This window comes from Balaenoptera musculus, chromosome 18 (genome assembly GCF_009873245.2).
Source record: "Balaenoptera musculus isolate JJ_BM4_2016_0621 chromosome 18, mBalMus1.pri.v3, whole genome shotgun sequence".
Classification (NCBI taxonomy): Eukaryota; Metazoa; Chordata; class Mammalia; order Artiodactyla; family Balaenopteridae; genus Balaenoptera; species Balaenoptera musculus.
In genome coordinates this window covers 24,468,472-24,491,699 of record NC_045802.1, presented here as the reverse complement: position 1 = coordinate 24,491,699, position 23,228 = coordinate 24,468,472, and the positions used below count along the sequence as shown (strand labels likewise).

Below are 23,228 nucleotides of genomic sequence, written 5' to 3'. Positions count from 1 at the left end.
GGGAACATGTATATGCATAACTGATTCACTTTGTTACAAAGCAGAAACTAACACACCATTGTAAAGCAATTATACTCCAATAAAGATGTTAAAAAAAACAAAACAAAACCTATCAAACACAGTTGCTTCCTAGAAAGCTGGAGGTTAAAATTACTTTAGATAGTTCCAGCATTGTGCACAGAAGAGGCATACAGCTGTGGACTTCCTTCAAACATGATCAAGATCTTTTTTCACCTCCACCTCCCATTCAGGATTCCCTGGAGTCTCAGGGAATAGAGACTCCTTTAGGGATAAGGCAGTATATTTCGTGATGACGGCAAACATAAAGCCTTAATTTAACTGTCTATTGACACAGGTCAATGTTAAGTTGTTATAGTTTATTAGTTAATTTGTTAGCACAAGGGAATGTGATGAGAACAGGTTGCTTATAAAAGGTAATGGAGGGTTTCCCTGGTGGCGCAGTGGTTAAGAATCTGCCTGCCAATGCAGGGGACACGAGTTCAATCCCTGGTCTGGGAGGATCCCACATGCCACGGAGCAACTGAGCCCGTGAGCCACAACTGCGGAGTCTGTGTGTCTGGAGCCTGTGCTCCGCAACAAGAGAGGCCACGATAGTGAGAGGCCCGCGCACCGCAATGAAGAGTAGCCCCCGCTCACTGCAACTAAAGAAAGCCCGCGCACAGCAACGAAGACCCAACGCACCAAAAAAAAAAAAAATAAAATAAATTAAAAAAAAAAAAAAAAAAGGTAATGGAAATGGTGGGTTAGATTTTTAGGGAAGCCAGACCCAGATGGGAGATTTCAATGGGTCCTCAGTGAGCAAAAACATCTTGGACCTGAGATCAGAAGAGGCAGGGACACCCAGGGTAGGAAGAAGAGCATGTCCAAAATAAAACTCATTGTTCTTTGCCCCAATCTACCTACACCTGATTTCTCTCTTGTGTTCTCTCTCTATAAGATTCACAATGACTTGGGAGTTCCCTGGTGGCCTAGTGGTTAGGATTCTGGGCTTTCACCGCCATGGCCCAGGTTTAATCCCTGGTCCATATGCCACGGCCAAACAACAACAACAACAAAAAGATTCACAATGACTTCATCCTCCGTAGCACCGCTAAAACTTTGTGTATTCTTTACCTGGATTCACAGCACCATCATCTACCCTGTCATCCAAGCCAACACTCCTGCGAGCCACCTCTCATGTCCAGTCATCAAGTTCTATCTGTTTTATCTCTTACCTATTTAAAAATGTCTCCAAGACCTTTTGACCAAGTGTTTGCCACATCTAACAGAACTAGGCTGGACTATGTAGAGTGTGCCAACTTATGCCTCCATCCAACAGACTAGTGGTTCTCAAAGTGTGGTCCTCAGACCTTTGAGGTCCCTGAGACCCATTCAGGGGACCCTCAAGATCTGAGCTACCTTTATAGTAATACTACGATCATAACTTGCTTTTCTACTTTGTAGGCATTTGCACTAATGTATAAAATGCTGGAGCCATAGCATAAATCAGTACAGTTGACATGAAAACTGCATTAGTAGTCATGTATTCTTCACTGCTACACACTTCAGAGTTTCTTTAAAAAATAGTTTTAAAAAAATATATCTTTGATGGAGTAAAAACTATTATTTTTATTAAGTCTTAATACTTGAATATACATCTTTTTTATATTACATGGGACAAAATGGGATGTATGCACTGAAGCACTTCTGCTACATAACTAAGTAGGATTGTCATGAGAAAAAGCATTCAAGTCATTGTTCAAGTTGCAAGATGAATTAATGACAAACATTTATGCTTTTCAGGCTTGGGTATTTTTTCATTTGAAAAATGAACAAAGTGAGTCTGTCAGTTTAAGAAAAGCAATTGGCAGTAGTTGTTGCCAATACAATTCAAGTTTTCAAGGACAAATTAGAACTTTGAAAAACTCCTATTTGCCTCTGTGAACTTAACAGCTTCCCAATACTAAAGACTTTCCTGATAAAATCAGTGGTGATATTAGTGAATGTAGGTTTTTGATATTGTATAATGAAATATGTCAACACTTGGAAAATCTGTGGAACTCAGTGAATGAATATTTTCCAAATGACCAGTGTTACAAATCATCCCTGGGTAAGAGAACCATTCAAATAAAAATATAGATCAATGGATATTATTGTAACAGAGGAGGAAAACTCCACGGATGGTTTTAGATTCCATAGTGCAAATAATGGCTAAGAAGTGACCACTTGTTGAGTTCTGGTGTAGTAGAAAAGGAAAACACCACAATTATCAGAAAAGGCAATTAAAATATTCCTCCTTTTTCTAACTATATGTTTGTGTGAGGCTGTATTTTCTTCATACACTTTGAGAAAAATAATGTATCACGTCAGAGTGGGTACAGAAGCAGACAGAAGAAGAATACAACTGTCTTCTATTGAAGAGATTTGCAAACATAAACAATGCAATTCTATTCACTTATATTTTTATTTTTAAAATGATCTATATTTCATAAATAATGTTAATGTTGTTACCGCAAATGAGCAAACGTTTCTCTGTTTGAATTTTTAATATGGTAAATATTGACAGCTACAACTCACATTAAAAAAAAGCTTTTGGAAGTTTCCATTGTAAGAGAGTAAACAGATTCTGAGACTAAAAAGTTTGAGAGCTGCTAGTGTATAGATAATTACATAAAATCTGAAAGTCACTCAGGTTCAAATTTTAAGTTCTATAAGCTTGATAATAAATTTCTACAATATCAGCCTTAAAAAATACATATATCTATTTCTCCTTATTGTCTGGGCATGTTATGCCCTTAAGTTTGCTGTATGTTTTCCTAGTTAAATTAGGTTATCAGTATAATTAGAGAGTGATGTTATTTTGGGGTAGTTTTCTATTTAATACTTAGTGTTCTCCCCAGTTCAGCCCTCTGTTATTGGAATGTCAGAAACGTTTATATTCTTTTTTTTTTACTTACTCATTCATTTCACAGACCTTCATGAAGCACTGTGTTAAGGCAGTAGGAATACAAAGGTCATGACTTCCCTCAGGGAGCTTACAGTCTAGTAGGTGAGACAGAGAAGCAAAGTAAAGATCATAAAAAGAAGTTTCAGAACTACGATAAACATATGCACATCATATAATAAGGAATTAGATAGAAATAGTGGGGCGTGACAGACAGCCTGGGGGTGGTGGGCTATCAGGAAAAGCTTCCTAAGGACAAGGGACCTTAACTGAATGTTTGAAGATAAGGCAATAATCAGGTGAAAAAGTCAGGGTGATCAATCCTGGTGGAAGACAGTGAATGACCAAAGGTATAAGGGCAAGAAATGGGAAGGTGCAAGCAGTCCTGTGTTGCTGGGGCGTAAAGTGTAGGGTTGCAGGGGAAAAAAGTGAGGCAATGAAGCAATAGGAACCAGAAGTTGATCTAAAACATGCTTAAGGAGCTTGAGAGTCACCTGCTGGGCCAGTGGTGTTTAAGAGGGGCTCCATGAAGCCCTGGCAAGGACAGAAAACCGCAGGTCTGTGGAAATGCTTTGGATGGCCAGCATGATGCTTTAAAATGGATCTGTACTGTGTAGCACAGGGAACTCTGCTCAATACTCTGTGATAACCTAAATGGGAAAAGAATTTGAGAAAGAATAGATACATGTATATGTATAACAGAATCACTCTGCTGTGCACCTGAAACTAACACAACATTGTTAATCAACGATACTCCAATATAAGATAAAAATTAAAAAAATAAAAATTAAATAAAATGGATCTGAATGCTTTTTTCCAATCTGACAGACTCTTCAGTATCCTCCATGGTCGTGTTCTGGTCTCTTCTCTTCCTGTTCCTTCAGTCCTTGTAGGTTCCCCGGGCTACTGACTATTTTACTGATATTCAGGCCATTTGTGCTGCACTGTCCATTCGTGTTCTACAGATGTTTCTCATCTGGTTTTTACCAAATTTTGTTTCTTAAACCCTTGATATGTGAACCTCCCGTCCCCTCAAAAAAAAAAAAAAAAAAAAATGAAAACTTTTTGAAAAGCAGAGAATACCAAACCCCTTTTCTGGAGATCTACAAAATACATTTGTACATTCATGTCACTGATATGATCCGCATTAAACAAACAACAACTAATTTTGTTTAACGCAGGATTTTCCAAGCGAAGCCAACCATGGGACCAGCCCTTTTATTAAGCGAATGTCGAGTAATTCGGGAGTGAAATGTTGACAAATAAATTAATTAATTAATAGGCCAGAAAGTTTCATTACCTTTGAAGAAGCAACAAGTGGACTGACAGTGGAGTTTCCAATCCAGCCTGTGGATGCGGGAACACAGAGGGATGACACCTTTAGGATAGGAAAGGAAAATAACTGCCTTGCAGGAGGAAAGTCGCATGAAGAACTCTGTAGGAATGTAATATACGGTCCTATCCATGAAGCGACTAGGTCAAACACAACTGAACAGATTCAGAGATTTGAGGGAACTTCTTCTAATCTGAGGATCAAGATGCCAAGGAATAAAAGACATGTATAAAACATTGAAAAAGAATGGAAAGGGCTATACAGTAAAGTCACTGTGGGTTTAGTTGTTATAACACATTTTTTAAAATCTTTGATTCTAGTAGAGATTTATAAAAAGGATGAAATATAGAATTGTTTCCCAAAAGAAGAAAAAGGAGAAGGAAGAGAAAGAGAGGGAAAACAACCGTTACTTCCCAAAGTTAACCAACAAAAAGTAAGAAGAGGCCCAGACTGCATGGAATAGAAGATCAACATTTGTTGTTTCTCTATTGGAGTTTGAAAATTGTTTTTTTCCCTCTTTCCTCATCAAACTTGAGATACATACACAAATGAATGCTAAAAGCATCTTTGAATTTGAACAAATCATTTCATTTGGGTGTTTATTTTTTACCCAGCCTAGTTGCTCTTCCTCAACACGTGCTGAGTTTTAAGTGTTTAATTGCGAACACGAGTTTTAGTAACTCAGAGATGTGCCATTTGTGAAGAATCTTACCTATGAAATGCCCTTTCGAGAACTATGCAGAAAGAGGACACAAAATTCAAACGTAGTAACAAAAAGTGAAAACATCCTAAGTTTTTATAGGTGTTTAAATTGGCCAGTACCTCTGTTCTTTCCTGCTGAAGCTGTATCAGAATCTGTGAGCAATGTTCGTATTCTCATTTTCTTACCAAGGGGCACAATTCTGAAGACAGACTTTTAAAAAAGTTTTCCTTACCAAGGAAACCAACATTTAATTCCACCTCAGCTTTGTGTAATATCTTTCTTTCCTGATTGACAGCTGGAGGAGCGCTCCTGGGTGGCCCGCCTCTGGGTGTATACCTCTCTTATTTTTAGGACACTGAAGGAAAGTAACTGCCAAGCAGTAGGAATGGCATGTGACTGAACTCTCTTCATATATATGGTCCTATATGTAAAGTTACTGGGTCCTACCCCTCTCTCTGTACCAAATTTCTTTTTTTAAGTCACAGTTGGTGTCTATCGGCTCTCTGCTGCCACATTCAAAATCTGCCTCATTTAAAGCCACTTTGAGGGTGCAGAAACAGGGGTTTGGGAAGAGGGTTCTGGTTTCCTAAGCCTGCCAAAATACATATTTCGGAACCTATATTTGGAAACATGCTAGAGGCTGCACCCTCAGGATCTCTGAGGGTGTTCCTTGCTAAAAAAAAAATGTGAGGGGGTTGGCGGGAGGAGGAGAGGCAAATAGGAAGGGCCTTCAGACATCACCAAGTCCAACTTTCTAAATCCTATAGGGGAAACTGAGGCTCGGGGATGCCAACTGCCCCAGGAATGTCTGCGATGTCACCTTTATCCTTGACCAAGGCATTCATCTGCATCTCCCCCAGCCCATCTCTTGGACCTCCAGAAAGGCCGCTGAGGATGGGCAAGTGGCCTCTGGAACCGCTAGAACAACCCACAGCCTCTTCCTCCGAGGGCCCCGATGGGGAGGGAGGAGGCCTTTCAGGGAGAGAGTAAGGGAGGGAGGGCGAAAGGAAGGAAGGGGAGCCAGGGGTGGGAGTGGAAGAGGCAGGCTCGGCCGGGGCTGATTGGCTCCCGGGGCCAGCCCTCCCGAAGCGGTTTATAAGAGTTGGGGCGGCCGGCACCCTCCTCGCTCGCCCGCGCGCCCCAGGAGCAGCGCCCGCCACTGAGCGCCCCTACGTCGAGGCCCGCCTGGCCGCGCGCCGGCTCTGCGCCGCCTTTGGACTTGGCCGCCGGCCGAACAGCCCCGGAGGGAGGCGAGCGCCCGAGCGAGGCGGGCCGAGCGCCATGCGCCGCGCCAGCCGAGACTACACCAAGTACCTGCGCGGCTCCGAGGAGATGGGCAGCGGCGGCTCCGGCGCCCCGCACGAGGGCGCCCTGCACGCCCCGCCGCCGCCGCCGCCCGCGCAGCCCGCCCCGCACCATTCCGCCGCCGCCTCCCGCTCCACGTTCGTGGCCCTGCTGGGGCTGGGGCTGGGCCAGGTCGCGTGCAGCGTCGCCCTGTTCCTTTACTTCCGAGCGCAGGTGAGTGCTCGCCTTCCAGGGGCGCGCGGGCGGGGCGCACCCGCCTTCATCCTCCAGCACTTTGCAGGCGATGGAGTCTAGTCCCCCGGCTTGACTCCCCAGAGCTTGCATATCTGGGGAGGGGAAAGTGACCCTAAAAAGGGAGCGTCCGGCTGGGGGACAGCCAGGCGCGGGGCCCGGCGCGCTGGCCTCTGGTCCTCGCGCACGCACCCGGCCCCGCTGCGCGCCGAAGCTGAGCTCGCCCGGCCTGGTGCGTTTGAATTTCCCCCGGCGAGACCGCATTGGCCGCTCACCTCTTTGGGAAACGACTGCACACTTTTCTCTGCTTCCACTTCCCACTTGAAGCAAAGAATGAACTTAGGTCCACGCAGGAAAAAAAATTGAGCGCCTACCGTTGGGAATCGACCCTTTCCCTTCCCACCCACCCCCGGGAGGATTTGGGGTCCTGGGGTTGGTTGCTTTGCACCGCGCAGTGCGTGCGCTGCCGGCAGCTGCTGGAGCCCCGGGGGGCGATGCCCAAGTCGCCAGATGGACCGAAAGACATAGCGCGGCCAGAGAAGCCTGGTCTTAGGACCCGGGCTCCGCTCTCGCGGAGTGAAATTAGAAAGAAGGGCCCTCGTGCCTTCCCACTAAAGTGGGCGGAGGAAGGAAGCAAAGTGTGTGTGGAGGTGGTGAAGTTCTCTCCCCCGGCACAGCCTAGCAACAATCTAGCAAGTAATCAAGCTTTTCAAAGGTGAGGAAGCCGGCTAGGAACGGCAGAGAGATAGTAGAAAGGAAGGGGTAAATTTGTAACATTATGCTTTCTGGTGGTTTATGCTCTTGTGTTTTCTTGGAAATTGCAGTGCAGTTGGTTGGATTCATTCAAGTATTCTTGTCTGGTGCTGTGAACTCTTTCTCAAAGGAAGTGGGGGGCTGACTGTGCATTTTTTTTTTTTTTATGGGAAAAAAGACTTGGGTTTGGACTTCATTGGTTTTCAGATTCAAAGGTGATTACTAAACCAAATTGAATGCATCAGAACAAGGCATTACCTGGGCTGTATGGGTTTTTGACATGTGCCAGAGTCTTGAACTCCATTACTTGTAATCATAGGCTTTTTGTTAAATATTCAGTATCCACTAATTTGCATTTTATAGAACTACTTTATCTACTAAAAGGTAGACATACTATGCGCCGTGCTTTAGAAAATTTGTATTTGTATATTGATAAAAATAATCTTTTCCTATTGAGAGGAAGTTTTTCTAAAAATACAACTTTCAAGTGGCTTACTTGCAACATAGATTACACAAATCTATATGAAAGTGATGAAACATTTTTCTTTCATTGGAGTATGCTGCAGCCAAGAATGAATGATTTATCCATTTTCTCATCCAGCATGTGGTCCTGTCCCCTTCCTCCCCCTGCCCCGCCCCGCCATTTAATGTCTGTATATTGAGTGCCTGCATTGCACATGACACTATTAAATGGTATGGAATATGAATTAAGAATCATTTATTCAACATACAATGTCCACATACTATGTGCATTGCATGATGCCAGGTAATGAAGGGGCCTATAACAAAAGACTTTAAATTCTTAGTCAAATAAGAGAGAAGCATTCAGAAAAGGGACAGAAGATTCAGTAGTTCTCTTTATCTTTTCTAACACCTTGGGGTTATGGCATTTTCATAGCAGTAGTAGTGAAGTGAGTATTCAGCACTGAAAGAGCAGTAGGAAATGAATGAGTTCCAGGGACCAGGAACAGCTTAGATTGGCAGGAACCATGGAAATCGGCGGGACCATTTAGGAAAGAATGACCTGTTGGGCTGTTGAAGAAAGTGCTCAGCTTCTTTGTAGGGATTCTCAATATTCATGGCCTGGTGGGCTGAGGGGTCTAGCCTTCTGATGATCGTTTAGCAATCTTGATGTCACATGGATAGAAAATTTTCAGACGGAGAATTTAATGTCATCGAATTTCTGGGTACAGTTTTCCTAAATGCCATGAAGATTGGGCTTCTCCAAAACTTATGCAAAATATATCAGCCATTACTCTGAACCCAACTGTGTATTACATTTTTAAAAGGTCATCTCCTTCAGTTAAGAAGTAATATTCGGAGCAATGTTTTCATAGGAGGATACTCCACTAGATGTGGTTACGTTTTGCTGAGTATGGTATCTACAGTTAATGCTGAAAGGGGTCCTAATCATTTAGAGATACATTCGGAAGTAGTTACAAATGAAATAAGATGTTTGGGATTCGTTTCAAAATAATAGGTGGGGAGCCTGGGGAACAGGGAAGTGGTTGCTTATAGATGAAACAAGATTGGCCACGCACTGGTAATCGCTGAAGCTCGGTGATGGGTACGTGGAGCTTCTACAAGTCTACAACTCTTTCCACTTTCACATATGCTGGAAACCTTCTTTCGAAGTTCTAGCTGAGAGAGTAGATTCAGTTTGACCTGACACTGATTTAACATTTTCACTTATATCAGCTTCCTTGGATGAGAACTTGGTACCAAATAAGAGATAGTTTTTTGATTTCCACTAAATTTGTGGGTCAACTACTTGGGGCTTCTGAATGTGTTTGAACTAGAATGCAATCATCTAATATCAGGTAATATGTTTGCAGTTAACAGTTAAAAGAAAAGAAAAGAAAAGAAAAGGAGCCAGTTTTGTTGTTTTTGTTTAAAGATGGGAGGGGGGAGCCATGCAAATCCTCAAGAAAAAACAATTCAGTTTAGTTTTAAATGCATTTAGAAAAATGCCCCCAAATAATGTAAAAATTATAGTGACAAAAACTTTTCCCCTGCTCCACTCATGTTTGAATAGCTAAACGTGAATCAGCCTCCTGAATGTTTGTAGATTGCTTGTGCCTAGATTAAGGAAAAAAATTTAAAAAGTACTAGATCCAGTGTAGATTGGCTTTTCCCCTACCAACCTTGCCAAAGAAAAAATAGCATGTGGCTTGTGCTATATATTTACCACATAGTATTCATACTTTGGTTTACAAAGAAAAAAAAACCCTTACAAAAAATTGCTTTTAAAATTTATGTGCCCTTTTTTTTTTTAAGCATCCATATAACCATATTCAAAGTTTAGAGCTTAGCTACAAGATAAGCTTTTCAGGAAACTCAATCTCTGTCCCCTTTTAACGCCTTCCGCCAAACCCCCAATATGCACACCAACCTCCCTGGGCTGTTTGTTACCCAAACAGGAGAGCAGTCATTACCGAAAATCTGATGTGGAGGTGTGTAGGCTGCCTGCTTGAAAAAACAGAAAACAAAGTAGCACAAATGTCTAGCATCCTGCCTCATTTAACCCTACAAATGATTAAGTTTCAAGGAAGTTTTTTTTTTTTTTAAGATTGAGTTCCTTTCACATGAACTACATCATCTGATCACTGTGTTTTTGAAGTCCAGTTTAAATCAAATATTCAAGATTCACTTAATATTTTAAGTCATTTCTAGATACAATAAATTCATTTACTGTTTACTGTGATTTTTTTTTTTTTACTCTGATTTTTGGATGAGTTTCTTCGTTCCTCTGTCGAGTGTAAGTTCCTTGCAGGTCAGAACTGCCTGTTTTGCTCATTACCTTCTTTACAGCATCCAGCCTAGTGCTTTGCATGTTGAATTTACTGAAAAAGCTTTTCAAATGATTTGCAGCACTAGAAATACACCTTTTTCTAATTTGTGATGTGTAACTGATCTCGTTAGTAGCTAAAATAGACTAAAAAGTGTTATTTTTCCATCATATAAATTTTCTATCCAGGTTGTTAGGGGAGAGGTTACATTTGTCCAGCCACTCGGTGAGTAATGTGGAGGGTCCAGCATCAGTCCGACGCCCTGCCCTGCAGCTCCTGCAGTGCTGAGACCACAGGAACAGAGGCCATCATTTGCCTGTGTGTGTTGCTGGCCCTGCGGCCCTGCACCTCTGCACCTCTACGCCACCCTTTCTCCTGGTCTCCATCTTCAGGAAAGGAGAGCTACAAGGGCACTGGAATAAGAAAGACATTTGTTTGTAGGTTAAAAATAAATTTCTAAGACACATGCAACCCTATGTTCATAGCAGCACTATTCACATTAGCCAAGACATGGAAACAACCTAAATGTCCATTGACAGATGAATAGATAAAGAAGATGTGGTACATATACACAGTGGAATACTACTCAGCCATAAAAAAGAATGAAATAATGCCATTGCAGCAACATGGATGGACCTAGAGATTATCATACTAAGTGAAGTAAGTCAGAGGAAGACAAATACCATATGATATCACTTATATGTGGAATCTAAAATATGACACAGATGAACTTGTTTATGAAACAGAAATAAACTCAGACATAGAGAACAGACTTGTGGTTGCCAAGAGGGCGGGCAGGGTTGGGGAGGGATGGAGTGGGAGTTTGGGATTAGCAGATGCAAACTGTTTTATATATGTATAACTGAATCACTTTTCTGTACACCAGAAACTAATACAACATTGTAAATCAACTATACTTCAATAAAATAATTTTTTAAAAATAATAAAAATAACATTCTAACATATGACCCTTAAATAAACAAAATAGTATATCAAAATTAATTGAGTATATCAAAATTAATTATGCCATACTTCCATTTGGGAAAACAATTGGTGACATTTTATATATGTTTTAGCTCTAATGTGACTTTCTGAAACAGTGGTTCTCACCTGCACATTAGAAACACTTGGGGAGAGAGACTCAGTTGACCCCTCCCCTTAGGAATATTGATTAAATTGGCCAAGGGTGGGACCTGGGCATGGATATTTTTTTAATAGAGAAGAGACAAAAATCTTGGCATTATATTTCTTTGCATTAAACCCTTAGCCATTATTGACCGTTTCACTAATTTTGTATTAATACTAATTGGTATTACTTGTGAAAAAATTTTAAAATTGGTGTCCAAAGAAATTTGGAGACATTTTAATAGCAGACAATTGATATTTGTATCTTCGGTATTTGAAAGCATTACTTCTCAAACTTTAACGTGCATCAGAATCACCTGGGATCTAGTTAGAATGCAGATTCACAGGCACTGCCTGGGGTGGCGCCTGAGCGTCTGCATTCCTAACAAATTCTGGGTGAGCCTGTAACGCTGCAAGTGATTGGACTATAGTTTCCATAGCAAGGGTCGCCGGTACTGCTGCTTCTGTTGATGGCACTTAGCTTGTCAGCGGGACTGGGGCTTAACCAATGTTAGGGTACCCAGGCATTTCCCCACTAATACCACACTGTTCCTTTAGCTCAGCGGCTTTCTGGTGGTGAGATAGCTGAGGCCCTTGCAGGATTCTTCTTTCTTGAGGTCTGAATCCAATGACTCTTCATATCAGTTGTCCAGGCTTCTCTGGTTTTTTGCGAAACTTATTGGTATATGTGAGCTTTTTAAAAAAAGTATGGAATTGAACACTTGCCTTATATAAAATCTCAGATATTCTGATTCATACTAATTATTTTAAAGAAAGAAAAAGTAAACTTGGATTGCAAATAGTTTTGCTTCCTGAGTCACACCGTGCAAAAGTGGAATGATAAAATTTGCATTAGTGGGTGCACATTTGTTGAAAGGCTGTTATTTCATTTTGAGAATCACGGGTATGGATAGGGTACTTTCTTAGTTTACTTCTGACAGCTGGTTAATAAACCTGCACATCTTCTGATGACTTTCAAAAAGATGATTAAACCAGGGAACGAGAGACTTGATATTAATTGACTGGGCTTTGGTTATTGGAAACTTACATAATTTTCCCTTTTTTTCATCTAGCCTGTACCTAGTCATAAGCAAATGCACATGAAGTACCTTGAATTTTTTGAAAGAAGAGGACAATAAATTAAACCACTTAAAAATTAAACCAATTAAAACAATTAGGTAGCTAATTACCTCTACTATTTACTTGGCAGTTGAAACCACTACAAAGGCTTGGAGGAGCTGGCAGACAATTTTAAGAAAAGAGTAATACTTAAAGAAGTGCTAATGCTGGCACCTGTTTTAACCAGGGGACCAGCTAATAACTTGATGGGGATATTTTGGGTGGGACGATCCCGTACACTACAAGAATTTTAGCATCCCCTCAGCATGTATCCATAGAGCTTGCTCACACCATGAGCCCCCGTCATCCCAGGTGACACCAAATAGCACCACACACATTCTCGGGCACCCTCTGACAGACGTACCACTCCAGGTTAAAACTGATGAGAGGCTCAACGAAAAGGGAAATTATGCTTCTGGCTTTTCTTTGGAGCTAGGAAATGGATTTCTCCCTCCCTTCCTCAGCTGATTAAAACACACATTGATTAAGGGAAAAGGCCAGGCAAACATGGCAGCTGAACATGATGTTAATTTCACCTGATTTATATAGGTTTCATGCTTTGAATATCCAAGTGTGCTTCATAATCCCACGTAGCGTGCTGCATGGGGGGGACTTAAAGATAAAAGGCTCTCTCTCCCTGTACTGAACACATGTAATTTCTTTGATCAGTGAGCACTTTTACAATGTCAGACGATTTTGATAATTTCCCCATGAATCACATGGGTACAGGTGTGTTGTGGATGGTAGTCAACTACTCATAAAAATGAATTAGAAGTCAATTTTTTCACCAACTCGGTAGTAATTGTATTAACTATTAGTTGTTGGGGACATAATGACTCTTGCAAGAATGAATTCTTTTGTCCTTAAGTCACACTATTAAATAACATAATGATCAGTGATAACCACTCTGACGTCCTCACATTTTTCCCCCCTCAGATGGATCCTAATAGAATATCAGAAGATGACACTCACTGCATTAATAGAATTTTCAAACTCCATGAAAACACGGATTTGCAGGACACAACTCTGGAGAGTCAAGACTCAAAATTAATACCTGATTCGTGTAAGAGAATTAAACAGGCCTTTCAAGCAGCTGTGCAAAAGGTGAGTACACATTGAGATAAGTCAAGGGCCCTCACTGACTCTCCTAATATTGAAAATTAAAACTGGCTAAGTGCTGTTGACTTTGTTCTTTTTTTATTTTAATAATTTGTAAAAGAGCTAAATAGAATTTTTTTTTTGTGGGATTAGCAGAATTCTTTTGAAGTTGGTAGTGCTTAGTTTTGGTGACCAGCAACATTCATGCAAATATTCTTTTCTTTCCTTTCTTTCTTTCCTTTCTCTCTCTTTCTTCCTTCCTTCCTTCCTTTTCTTCCTTTCTTTCTTTCCTTCTTTCTTTCTTTTCTTCCTCCCTCCATCTTTCCCTCCCTCTCTCTCTCTCTTTCTTTCTTTCTTTCTTTCTTTCTATCTTTCTTTCTTTTATTTTGGAGGAGGGATTTACATTCACACTTGGAAGGAGGACAAAGATGGTTTGTGGTAGTCAGTGGGTCAGTTTGCTAGTTTGAATTCCCTGCCTTAGAAGACATTCCCTCAGCTCACAGGATTCTCTGCTGGCTACTTCCTTTATATTTGGTTTTAGAATGGTAGGAACCTCTATTCCACATCTGTGGATCCAGGTCTCTGTTGAGAATAACTATAGCTGGTCCACTGTTGTCATCCGAAGTGAGGGGGTAAGCGAGTAGAGCAAGAATTGTTGTGGTGGGTGAGATGGAAATTCTCTGTTCATTTTTCATTCTTCGGGAGAGCTGGGTGAGAAGGGAGGAGATGAGGACAGAGAAGACGAATGACTTCTCTACACCGACAGCCTCAATTGAGAAACCCTGTAATAACTGCCTGTTTTACTTTCCTGGATAAAGTCACTTGAGAATTCTGCAGCCTTGCAATTATTTTACTTTTACCCAAGAACCGGGTAGAATCCCGTGACTCCAGTGCATGCACATCTGTATACATTGCATACTTGCGTGCACATCTGCATGGATTCTTGCATCCGCTCATACATCCCAACCTCTAGTTTGCAACTCCCTGGGCTATCTCTGATCATCTTAGAGTAAATACTAAAGTTCTCAAATGCCTTACATCTAAACTAAAATTTAATTAGTTTCTTTTTTAAAGATTCACAAATAGTAATAGCATTTTTTAAAAAGAGGATATGTATTGGACATAGAAGTAGGGCGATAAAGCTGTTTTGTATAACCCTTAAAACTGATATTTGCTATATTTCAACAAATCTAAGATACCACGAATTTTAAGCTTACTTTATTTCATGCATCACAAAGAAAGAAAAAAATTTTAACTAAAGAATTAAACATGATCATTATAGATTCTATAGATTCTGAAATATAAAAAAAATACATCATAGAATCAAGGAAGTACATATCGTTCTAATATCTATAAGAGCTATTGCTTAAAAATATTACATTTTCATTATAGTGTGTAGGTGCTTAGCTTTACACAGTAGATGCATATTTTAAAATGTGGGTTTAAATTTGATCTTTTTATCTTACATTGTAATTTTTGAGCCATAGCAACAGCAATTCCACTAGTCTAATTAATTTTTTAAAGTTCTATAACATTTTCTTTTTCTGCTTTTGCAAAAAATTAAACTATTAAAAATAAGAGAAAAATGAGTAACTTCTGATTTTTTACTATGGAAAGAAATTGGAAATTGAATGGCTACTAGACTGTATTTACCTCTGCTCACATCATCTTAATTCATATATATTTTGTGGGAAAAATCGTGGCATGTGAAGTCAGATAGACTTATGATTAAATAAATGTGATCTTGGAAAATACTTAATATTTCTTCACTTTGGCTTCCTCATCTTTAAAAAGTGGAGCTCACAATCCCTCCGTAGCAGGACTGTGGCTGATTTGAAATAAAAGATGTAAAGGACCTAAGCACAGTACTGGAAATATAGTATGCACTCATTAAATGTTTATATATTACTTTTATCACCATTATTACTAATTCATTGTCATTGTTGATGATTTAATCAAAGACATATTTTAAAAGTTTAGATAGAGCAGGTTTGATCATTTTTCTAAACATGCAAGAGGACAAAACAATAGGACACAGAAGCAAGTTGCAGAAAACCACTGTGACATTTTTATCACCAGCAGCAATAAACATGTTGATTATATACTATCCTTAGGAAACTTCTAGGTCTATTTAAGATGTATAATTAATTAATTTAATTAATACAGTAAGTAATTAAACAGCCTATTCTTAAGGCATTTTAAGCTACATGTTGAAGGATAGTGTATTAGTGGAGGAGAGAAAGACATAACATTTGCAAGACCCTCAATTTAAAATTATCGTCAAAAATCCTGATCTACATTGGGAAAAAGAGGATCTACTGAGCTATATATTGTGAAATCTAATTCTCAATTTGCTATTCTTTTTTAATTGAAGTATAGTTGATTTACAATATTGTGCTAGTTTCAGGTATACAGCAAAGTGATTCAGTTATTTTTTTTTCAGATTATATTCCATTATAGGTTATTACAAAATGTTGGATATAATTCCCTGGGCTATACAGTAAATCCTTGTTGCTTATTCTATTTTATGTATAGTAGTTTGTATCTGTTAATCCCATACTCCTAATTTGTCCCTCCTTCCCTCCCTCTCCCCCTCTGGTAACCACAAGTTTGTTTTCTGTCTGTGAGTCAGTTTCTGTTTTTGTATATACATTCTTCTGTATTGTTTTTTAGATTTCACATGTAAGTGATATATTAAAAAAAAGAATGAAATATTGCCATTTGCAGTAACGTGGATGGACCTAAAGAATATTATACTTAGTGAAGTTAAGTCAGACAGAGAAAGACAAATTCTAATTCATTTTTTATTGTTTTTGTTTTATGTTTCATTTTCAGTAGTCAGCTTTTTATCCCACCTCCTAAATACTGAGTGGTCTATCTATAAACATTGACATGTACCAGAGGTAATCTGTTAGTTCAAAGCTGAACCTCTAATTAAGGTAATTCTGGTTAGGTAAATGATTGTCTCCTAATTTTCTGTTTAAATCAAGCCATACTGTATATCCTTACAATGAAAAAGAGATAAACTTTTAATTTCAATGGTGTTCTGGTTCTTAAAAATTATACTTTGGGTTTCCTCTGGAAGAATAAGTACGCAAGATCAGCCAAGATAATTTGGAAAATAAGTAATATTAAGAAGAACAGATACCATTAACATTTACCTATGAGAATGCAAGGATGGTTCATCTTAACAAGTCAAAGGAGAAAAATGTTATCATCTCATAGACACTGAGAAGTGATTGACAAAATTTTGCACTTATTTCTGATGTTTAAAATCCATTAGAAAACAGAACGAGATGGATTCTTGATGTTATCCTAAATAGCTCAAACTAAAAGTTAGCTAATGATGAAAAATAGGAGCATTTCTCGTAATATCAGGAATACACCAAAGATGCCCACTGTCCCCATGTTATTTAACATTGTTCAGAATGTGCCAGCAAATGTAATTACATATGAGAATGAAATAAAATATACAGAAGGTAGAATCTGCATGTGATATGATTGTATACTTGGGAAAATTCAAAAGAACTGAAAAGCTACAAGCAAAATAAATCAGTTTGTAAAAGTTAATAGGTAGGGACTTCCCTAGTGGCACAGTGGTTAAGAATCCACCTGCCAATGTAGGGGACACGGGTTCGAGTTCTGATCCGGGAAGATCCCTCATGCCGTGGAGCAACTAAGCCTGTGCGCCACAACTACTGAAGCCCGCGCGCCTAGAGCCCGTGCTCCGCAACAAGAGAAGCCACTGCAATGAGACGCCCATGCACAGCAACGAAGAGTAGCCCCCGCTTGCCGCAACTAGAGAAAGCCCACGCACAGCAACAAAGACCCAATGCAGCCAAAAATAAATAAATAAATTGATTTATTTATTTAAAAAAATAGTTAATAGGTAATAATCACTAGCTGCCCCCATTTCAAACAATAATTAGAAAACATGAATGAAAGATTTCATTCATAATTTTTAAAAAGCCTGAAAAATTAGCTTAACAAGGAATGTACAAAGCTAGAAAACTCTATAGAGGCATTTAAAATAGGATTGGATAATGTAAAGATGGAACTAGGCAAAGCCATAGTCCATGAACGAGAACAGACACCTTGGAGTAGACCTCATTGTATGTGTGTGAATGTATGTGTGTGTATAACTTAATATAATAGAAAATTATTTTGAATAAGTGGGTGTAATTTGGGTTATTCAAAAATGGGACTAGGACAGTTTGTGTGCTATTTTTTTTTCAAGTGATAGCCTTATCTCACGTCCTAAGTGAAAACAAATACCAGATGGAGAGACGTGGCCAATAGCTGCTCCCTGGCAGTCCTCACTTCTGCTCCCTCGGTGAACTTTCCGCCGCTAACTCCCCCATCAGAACTTACTTGTTCAGTGTCCCATTTCCTTTGAGCTTTCTGACTGACTGTCTAGAGAGTACGATAAGCCAGTTTGTACTTAAAGATGTTGATGAACAATAATGACAGAGTTTTCACTATTTTAGGAGCCTGTTGGAGACAGAGTGCCTCATTCCACATGAGTAACACTAATTATGAGAGATTCAGTGCCTGGGAAGCCAGAAGGAGAAAGATTTGTGGGCAGACAAGAATAGTCAACTGCTCTTATTAAAGACACACAGGTTTTGGTTTTTTTTAAAGATTTTTTGATGTGGACCATTTTTCAAGTCTTTATTGAGTTTGTTACAGTGTTGTTCTGTTTTATGTTTTGGTTTTTTGGCCGTGAGGCATGTGGGATCTTAGCTCCCCGACCAGGGAATGAGCCCGCACCATCTGCACTGGGAGGTGAAGTCTTAACCACTGGACCGCCAGGGAGTTCCTAAGACACACAGCTTTAATTATACTAACAGACTAGTGTGACTCACAGGATGAGTAGAACTTTATTTAATTAATTTAATATTTGTTTTTGTTGTGCTATGGGATTGTTACTCATGGGTAACAATGTTACACACAGATAATTCTTTTTAAGGAATAAGAAGTTGTCATAATATACCATTGTGTGTTTGGAGGTAGAAGACGCCATTTCTTCCCCCAGACAAGGGACTCTTTAGGAAGGAGACACACGTTATTCATCTTATCATTAGACTCAAGCAATTTTATTCAGTGCACACACTGTGCTAGGCACTTTGCTATAACTTATCCTTTAACCAAGGATTTACCCTTCTCTTACCTTGGCCAAATAATGCCAAATGTGTTATCCTTTGATGAGGATTATTGGTTAAGGTGACAGTCTACACATCTTGCCAAAATAATCAGATTTCTCATTTCTCTTGCTGATACTAAAAATAGGATGGATGTATCAGGCATTCATAAGCAGGTTTGTATCTTAGCTTCAGTTCTAATATAGATATTGGGTGAACCCATAAAACACAATTACTTTTGTGGCTGCAATCATTACTGAGAGATCTCCCCATCCAATGGTAACAAATGCTAGACATAAGCACAATATCACATTCTATGTGTGCAAAAAGTGGTGTTTACCCAGCCCGTCTTTGGTCAGACAAGTAATGCTGTTTTTTCCGCCTTTTTTGTTTGTGGCTGGGTTTTCTTGGCTTTTTTTCCCTTTAGCACAGGACTCTGAAAGCCTTAGTGATCCAACCCTACCAACCACAATTTACAAAGTCTCTCATAACAGTCTATGACAATAAAGAGAACACTAGTACAAATACGGTGTCCGATTTATAAAGCAATTCTTGCTCCAGCTTTGGCCGCCTCTCTGGCCTGTGCCAGCCTGAGGAGCAGTGCGGGGGGCTCAGGCCTGAACAGGAGCACTTGGCCTTCAGACCTCCCGACCAGTCTCAGTGGAAAGCCATCTGTTTATACATATTTATACATCCTGAGCCCTGGGATGTGACTCTACTTGATGTTAGTATGCCTGCTTGTTGATTTCACATTGGGTACCTGTTGGTGAAAGACTTCCTGAAACTTACTTTGAAATGTATCTGAAAGGGTGATATGGAGGAGAGAGATCAATATACAAATCACACCAATCACCTTGCTCTCGAACGTGGGGTGTTCAGTGCATTCAAGGTGGCCTCCCTAGGCCGCTGGAAGGAAGCAAGGTGATTTACATGTATATGTATATTTTAATATTGGCTTCAAAATATTTTTGTGAATATTTTATAAGGTAGCTAATATACAGGAACGTTTTAATTTAATACTTAAATAAATAAATATGCACGTTTGGGAGCATTAAAAATTTTTCCCTGAAGAAGCTGCACAGTCAGAAATGCTTAGAGATCTTGGAACGAATTTGCAGTTCCATCAGGACGAGAACTGCAGCCACTTTGCTCACATTTGAATATATCACATCTAATTTAGACTCAAGATTGAAGGAAAAGAACAAGTAAATGACTGATGACTTCTTGAACTCTGTAAACTAATATTTTTAAATAAACATGAGTCATTGACCAACTCACAAAGCCATTCAGAATGTTATAAGCCTAGTTCTCATCTATTGGATGTCTTACCAGTGTTATAATTGATGATTATTAATATTATAGCCTGAAGCAATAATGCCTCCATATAATCATACTACAGGTTAATTTTTGTTGAAAGTTATGTTCATCTGGACTTCTTGCTTTAATCATGTTTTCCCCAGGTCTATTTGCCTCTTCATAGCTTATAAACTATATAGAGGCAGGTTTACAATGTGAACTAAAAACACAGCTCTGGCTTCTTTTATGTTTCTGTAAAACTCTCTATTTCATCCCAGAATATGAAAAGCCAATGGTGATGACTACCAGTAAGCTATGTTGTTAGCATATTCTTGACTAACCATTTCCTGGAGTCAGTAAGTCTCTGAGCCTCCAAATATTTACTGGAAAATGGGGAGTAAGACCAGAGCCATAATCACTGAACAATTAATTCTTACCTGGAATTCTTATTTTATTCCCTGGGAATCAGTGCATAGTTGGCCTTATCTCCTGCAGGATTCACAATATAAATGAAACTATCTCCTGGTACTAAGAATGATGTACCCAAAGATTCACAGTCCTTTGATCCTCAGTCATATATTCACTGTTATTTCATATAGTCTATGCTGCCCTAACAAAGAGACTCATCACTCATTGGACAAGATAAGATAGAAGTTTTTTCTCTTGTGTGCAATAATCCAGAGGTGGCAGTTCAGGGCTGGCAGGAAAGCACCTCCATCCTCAACAGGTACCTTCCATCTCTGGATCCAAATTGGTTTCTCCATATATTGTCATCTCCAGACAGAGGAAAGGGAGAAAGAAAAAGTCAAGGCGGTACCTGGAAGTTGAGACGTCAGTCATTTCTAGTAGCATCTTATTGGCTGGAACTTACTCATAAAATGACACATGGATGCAAAGTAGACTACACATTGTAGTCTCTAGCGGGGCAACCGTTTGCACCAAAGCTTGAGGAAAGGGGTTGCCTATAACTAACTGGAGAGAGGAGAGGATGGATTCTAGGGGGACAATGAGTGGTCTCCAGTACTCACTAAACCCTATTTAGGCAAGAAAGTGGGTTCACTGTATGAACAAGAGGTAACTCTGTATATATATACAAGTCTTTGAAAAATTGGAACAGTCAAGATTTTATTTCTAAAAGTTAAAGTACTTTAAGATTATTTAGATTCCAGAAGAGAGAGAAATTTGAAGGTAGATTTAACAGCATGCATCTTTCTGAGGAACTTCCAAAGATTCATTGAGTCATATGCATCTGTGATCTGTGAATAAACCTTGATTCTCACTTGTCCAGTTTTTAGTAGGTTTTGTGGATTCAAGAACATTAATTTAAAACCAGAAAGTTCATCAGATTGAGTGGTTGTTTTTTTCATCTGTAAAGCTGATTCCTTAGAATTCCAATGTCAATTATTACAGGAAACCTATTCCCATTTTTAAAACTAAAGTACATAAGAAATCAATTAAAAGTTGAGTAGATCTTAACTGTTTATGAACTTGTAAACACTGGAGTTGTTACATAGCCATTATTTCTCATTAGCTTTTTAGTTAATACACACCCAACAGAAACAAGGGGAAAAATTAAACCCCATTCATTATCTCTTTTCCTTTGTATACAAGAGTATGTGTCCCAAGAAAGTTTCTTGTAAACCCACAAAGCAACTTGGGGTTTGGGGGCACTGACGTTCCCAAATCAAGATGTTAGTCATGTAGTGGTTTTCCAATGGGATTTCATCTCTGCCATAACAGTTTTGGGAACTGCAATTCAATCAACCCCAATCATATCTAGCATTTATAAAAGCTGTCTTTATGGGAAAGCCAAAGTATGACCCACAGAATTTTCCTACAAAACCAAGGCCATCTACTGCCTTTTGCCCAACAACGGGCCATTGGCCGTGATGTGCTCAATCTCAGGGGAGACCCAGGGCAAAAGGTAGGAGGGTCTGCACGAGGGAAATAACCAGGGAGTGATGTCGTCAGAGGTGGGCTTATCTTCGTGCTAGAAGTACTCCAGGGTGGAAGGAAAGATATTCTGGCTTGACATTTTTAAAGAAAGAGAGAAGAAGAAGGACGTTCCTGAAAGAGGAGCATCTCGTTATGTGGCGTGGGGATCTTGAGCTAAGACTCCAGAAGTCAGTAAGACTGAGGGTCCTCAGTTGGAGGGGACTTGGTAAAGGATGGTTGGATTGCTCCACCAGGAGTGGCTCGTCCTAGGAGAAGTACAGCCTGTAGAACTGGAGAGAATGGCGTGCCCTAGAGCAGCGTTTTCCAAACCTGCTTGATCTTAAGAATCACTTGGGGACCTTGTTTACAAAAGAAAGAAAAAGGTTCCCAGATCTGTTACAAAGATTCTGATTTGGTAGTTTAGGTGTAGACTTTGTGACATGGGAAATCCTTTTTTAGAAGGGCTGGGGGCTGGTCCGTCTTTACAAGAAGGCTTCAGGGTGGATACTGACCAAAGAGGTGTTCTAAGCATCCTAAGAAGAGTTGAGGGCCACTGGAGGACAGGGAAGCCATTGATGAATGAATGACTATATTTAAGAAGTAGGATTCAGCCTGTGTTGTGTGGAGAAGATGGGTCTTGGAAGTTGCAGAGAACAGTCTATATCTGAGATGACCAGACAATAAATGTTTGCTTGAACTTTTTGAGATTCAGGGTCTGAGAGGTCCATTCTCTCGTAGCTTCCTCATCACGAGGGTGCTACCCCAGTCCTTAGTCATTGCCCTTTGAGAACACTGGGTGGGAATAGCAGCAGTAGCAGCAGTAAAAATAATCTTGATAATTATCAACTGTAAGGCTTATCTTCATCAGAAAGTTTAGGTGAGCTCAGAATCTCTTCTTCTCGGTGCCTGTACCTGCTTCTCATCTGATCTACCCCTTGGTGGTGAATTACTATGATATTATCTCCATCACCCCAAATCAGAAGCCAGAAGATGGTCTTAGACACTTACTCATTGACTTTTCACCTCACCCCCATCCTGGGAATTCTACCTCCTTACTAAACCTTCACATACTTTACTCTGTGTCACTGCTGTTGCCACCTGAATACAGGTGTCGCCATCACCATTGCCATTTTGCATCTGGACCACTGCAAGTGGGCACCCCATCCTACTCACATTACCTCCAGCCTATCCTCTCCACAGCTGAGTGACTTCTCAAATTCAAATCTTACTTTCCTACTTAAGGAAATCCTTTGGTGGACCCCCTATAGTCATCAGGATAAAGTCTGAGCTGCTGAACACATAACACAAAGCCTTTTGTGTTCTGGAACCCTCCTTCCAACGTCAGCCTCTCCAGGCTCATTACCTTGTGGCTCCATCTCCTCACCCCACCTCAGCTTGTGCTCAGTGGACCCACCTCAGGAAAGTGCTAGAAGTTCCCTAACCTGGCTGTGCCCTT

The 23,228-nt window shown here is 39.9% G+C and overlaps 1 protein-coding gene across 1 annotated transcript in view; it reads left to right on the top strand.

The window, feature by feature from the left end:
• The first annotated feature begins 6,261 nt into the window (after positions 1 to 6,261).
• TNFSF11 (TNF superfamily member 11) overlaps positions 6,262 to 23,228 on the top strand; it is a 33,430-nt gene continuing 16,463 nt past the window's right edge. The window contains exons 1-2 of the mRNA XM_036831915.1: positions 6,262 to 6,498; positions 13,239 to 13,406. Coding sequence (XP_036687810.1) covers positions 6,262 to 6,498; positions 13,239 to 13,406 — 405 coding nt within the window. The remainder of the gene's footprint in view (positions 6,499 to 13,238; positions 13,407 to 23,228) is intronic.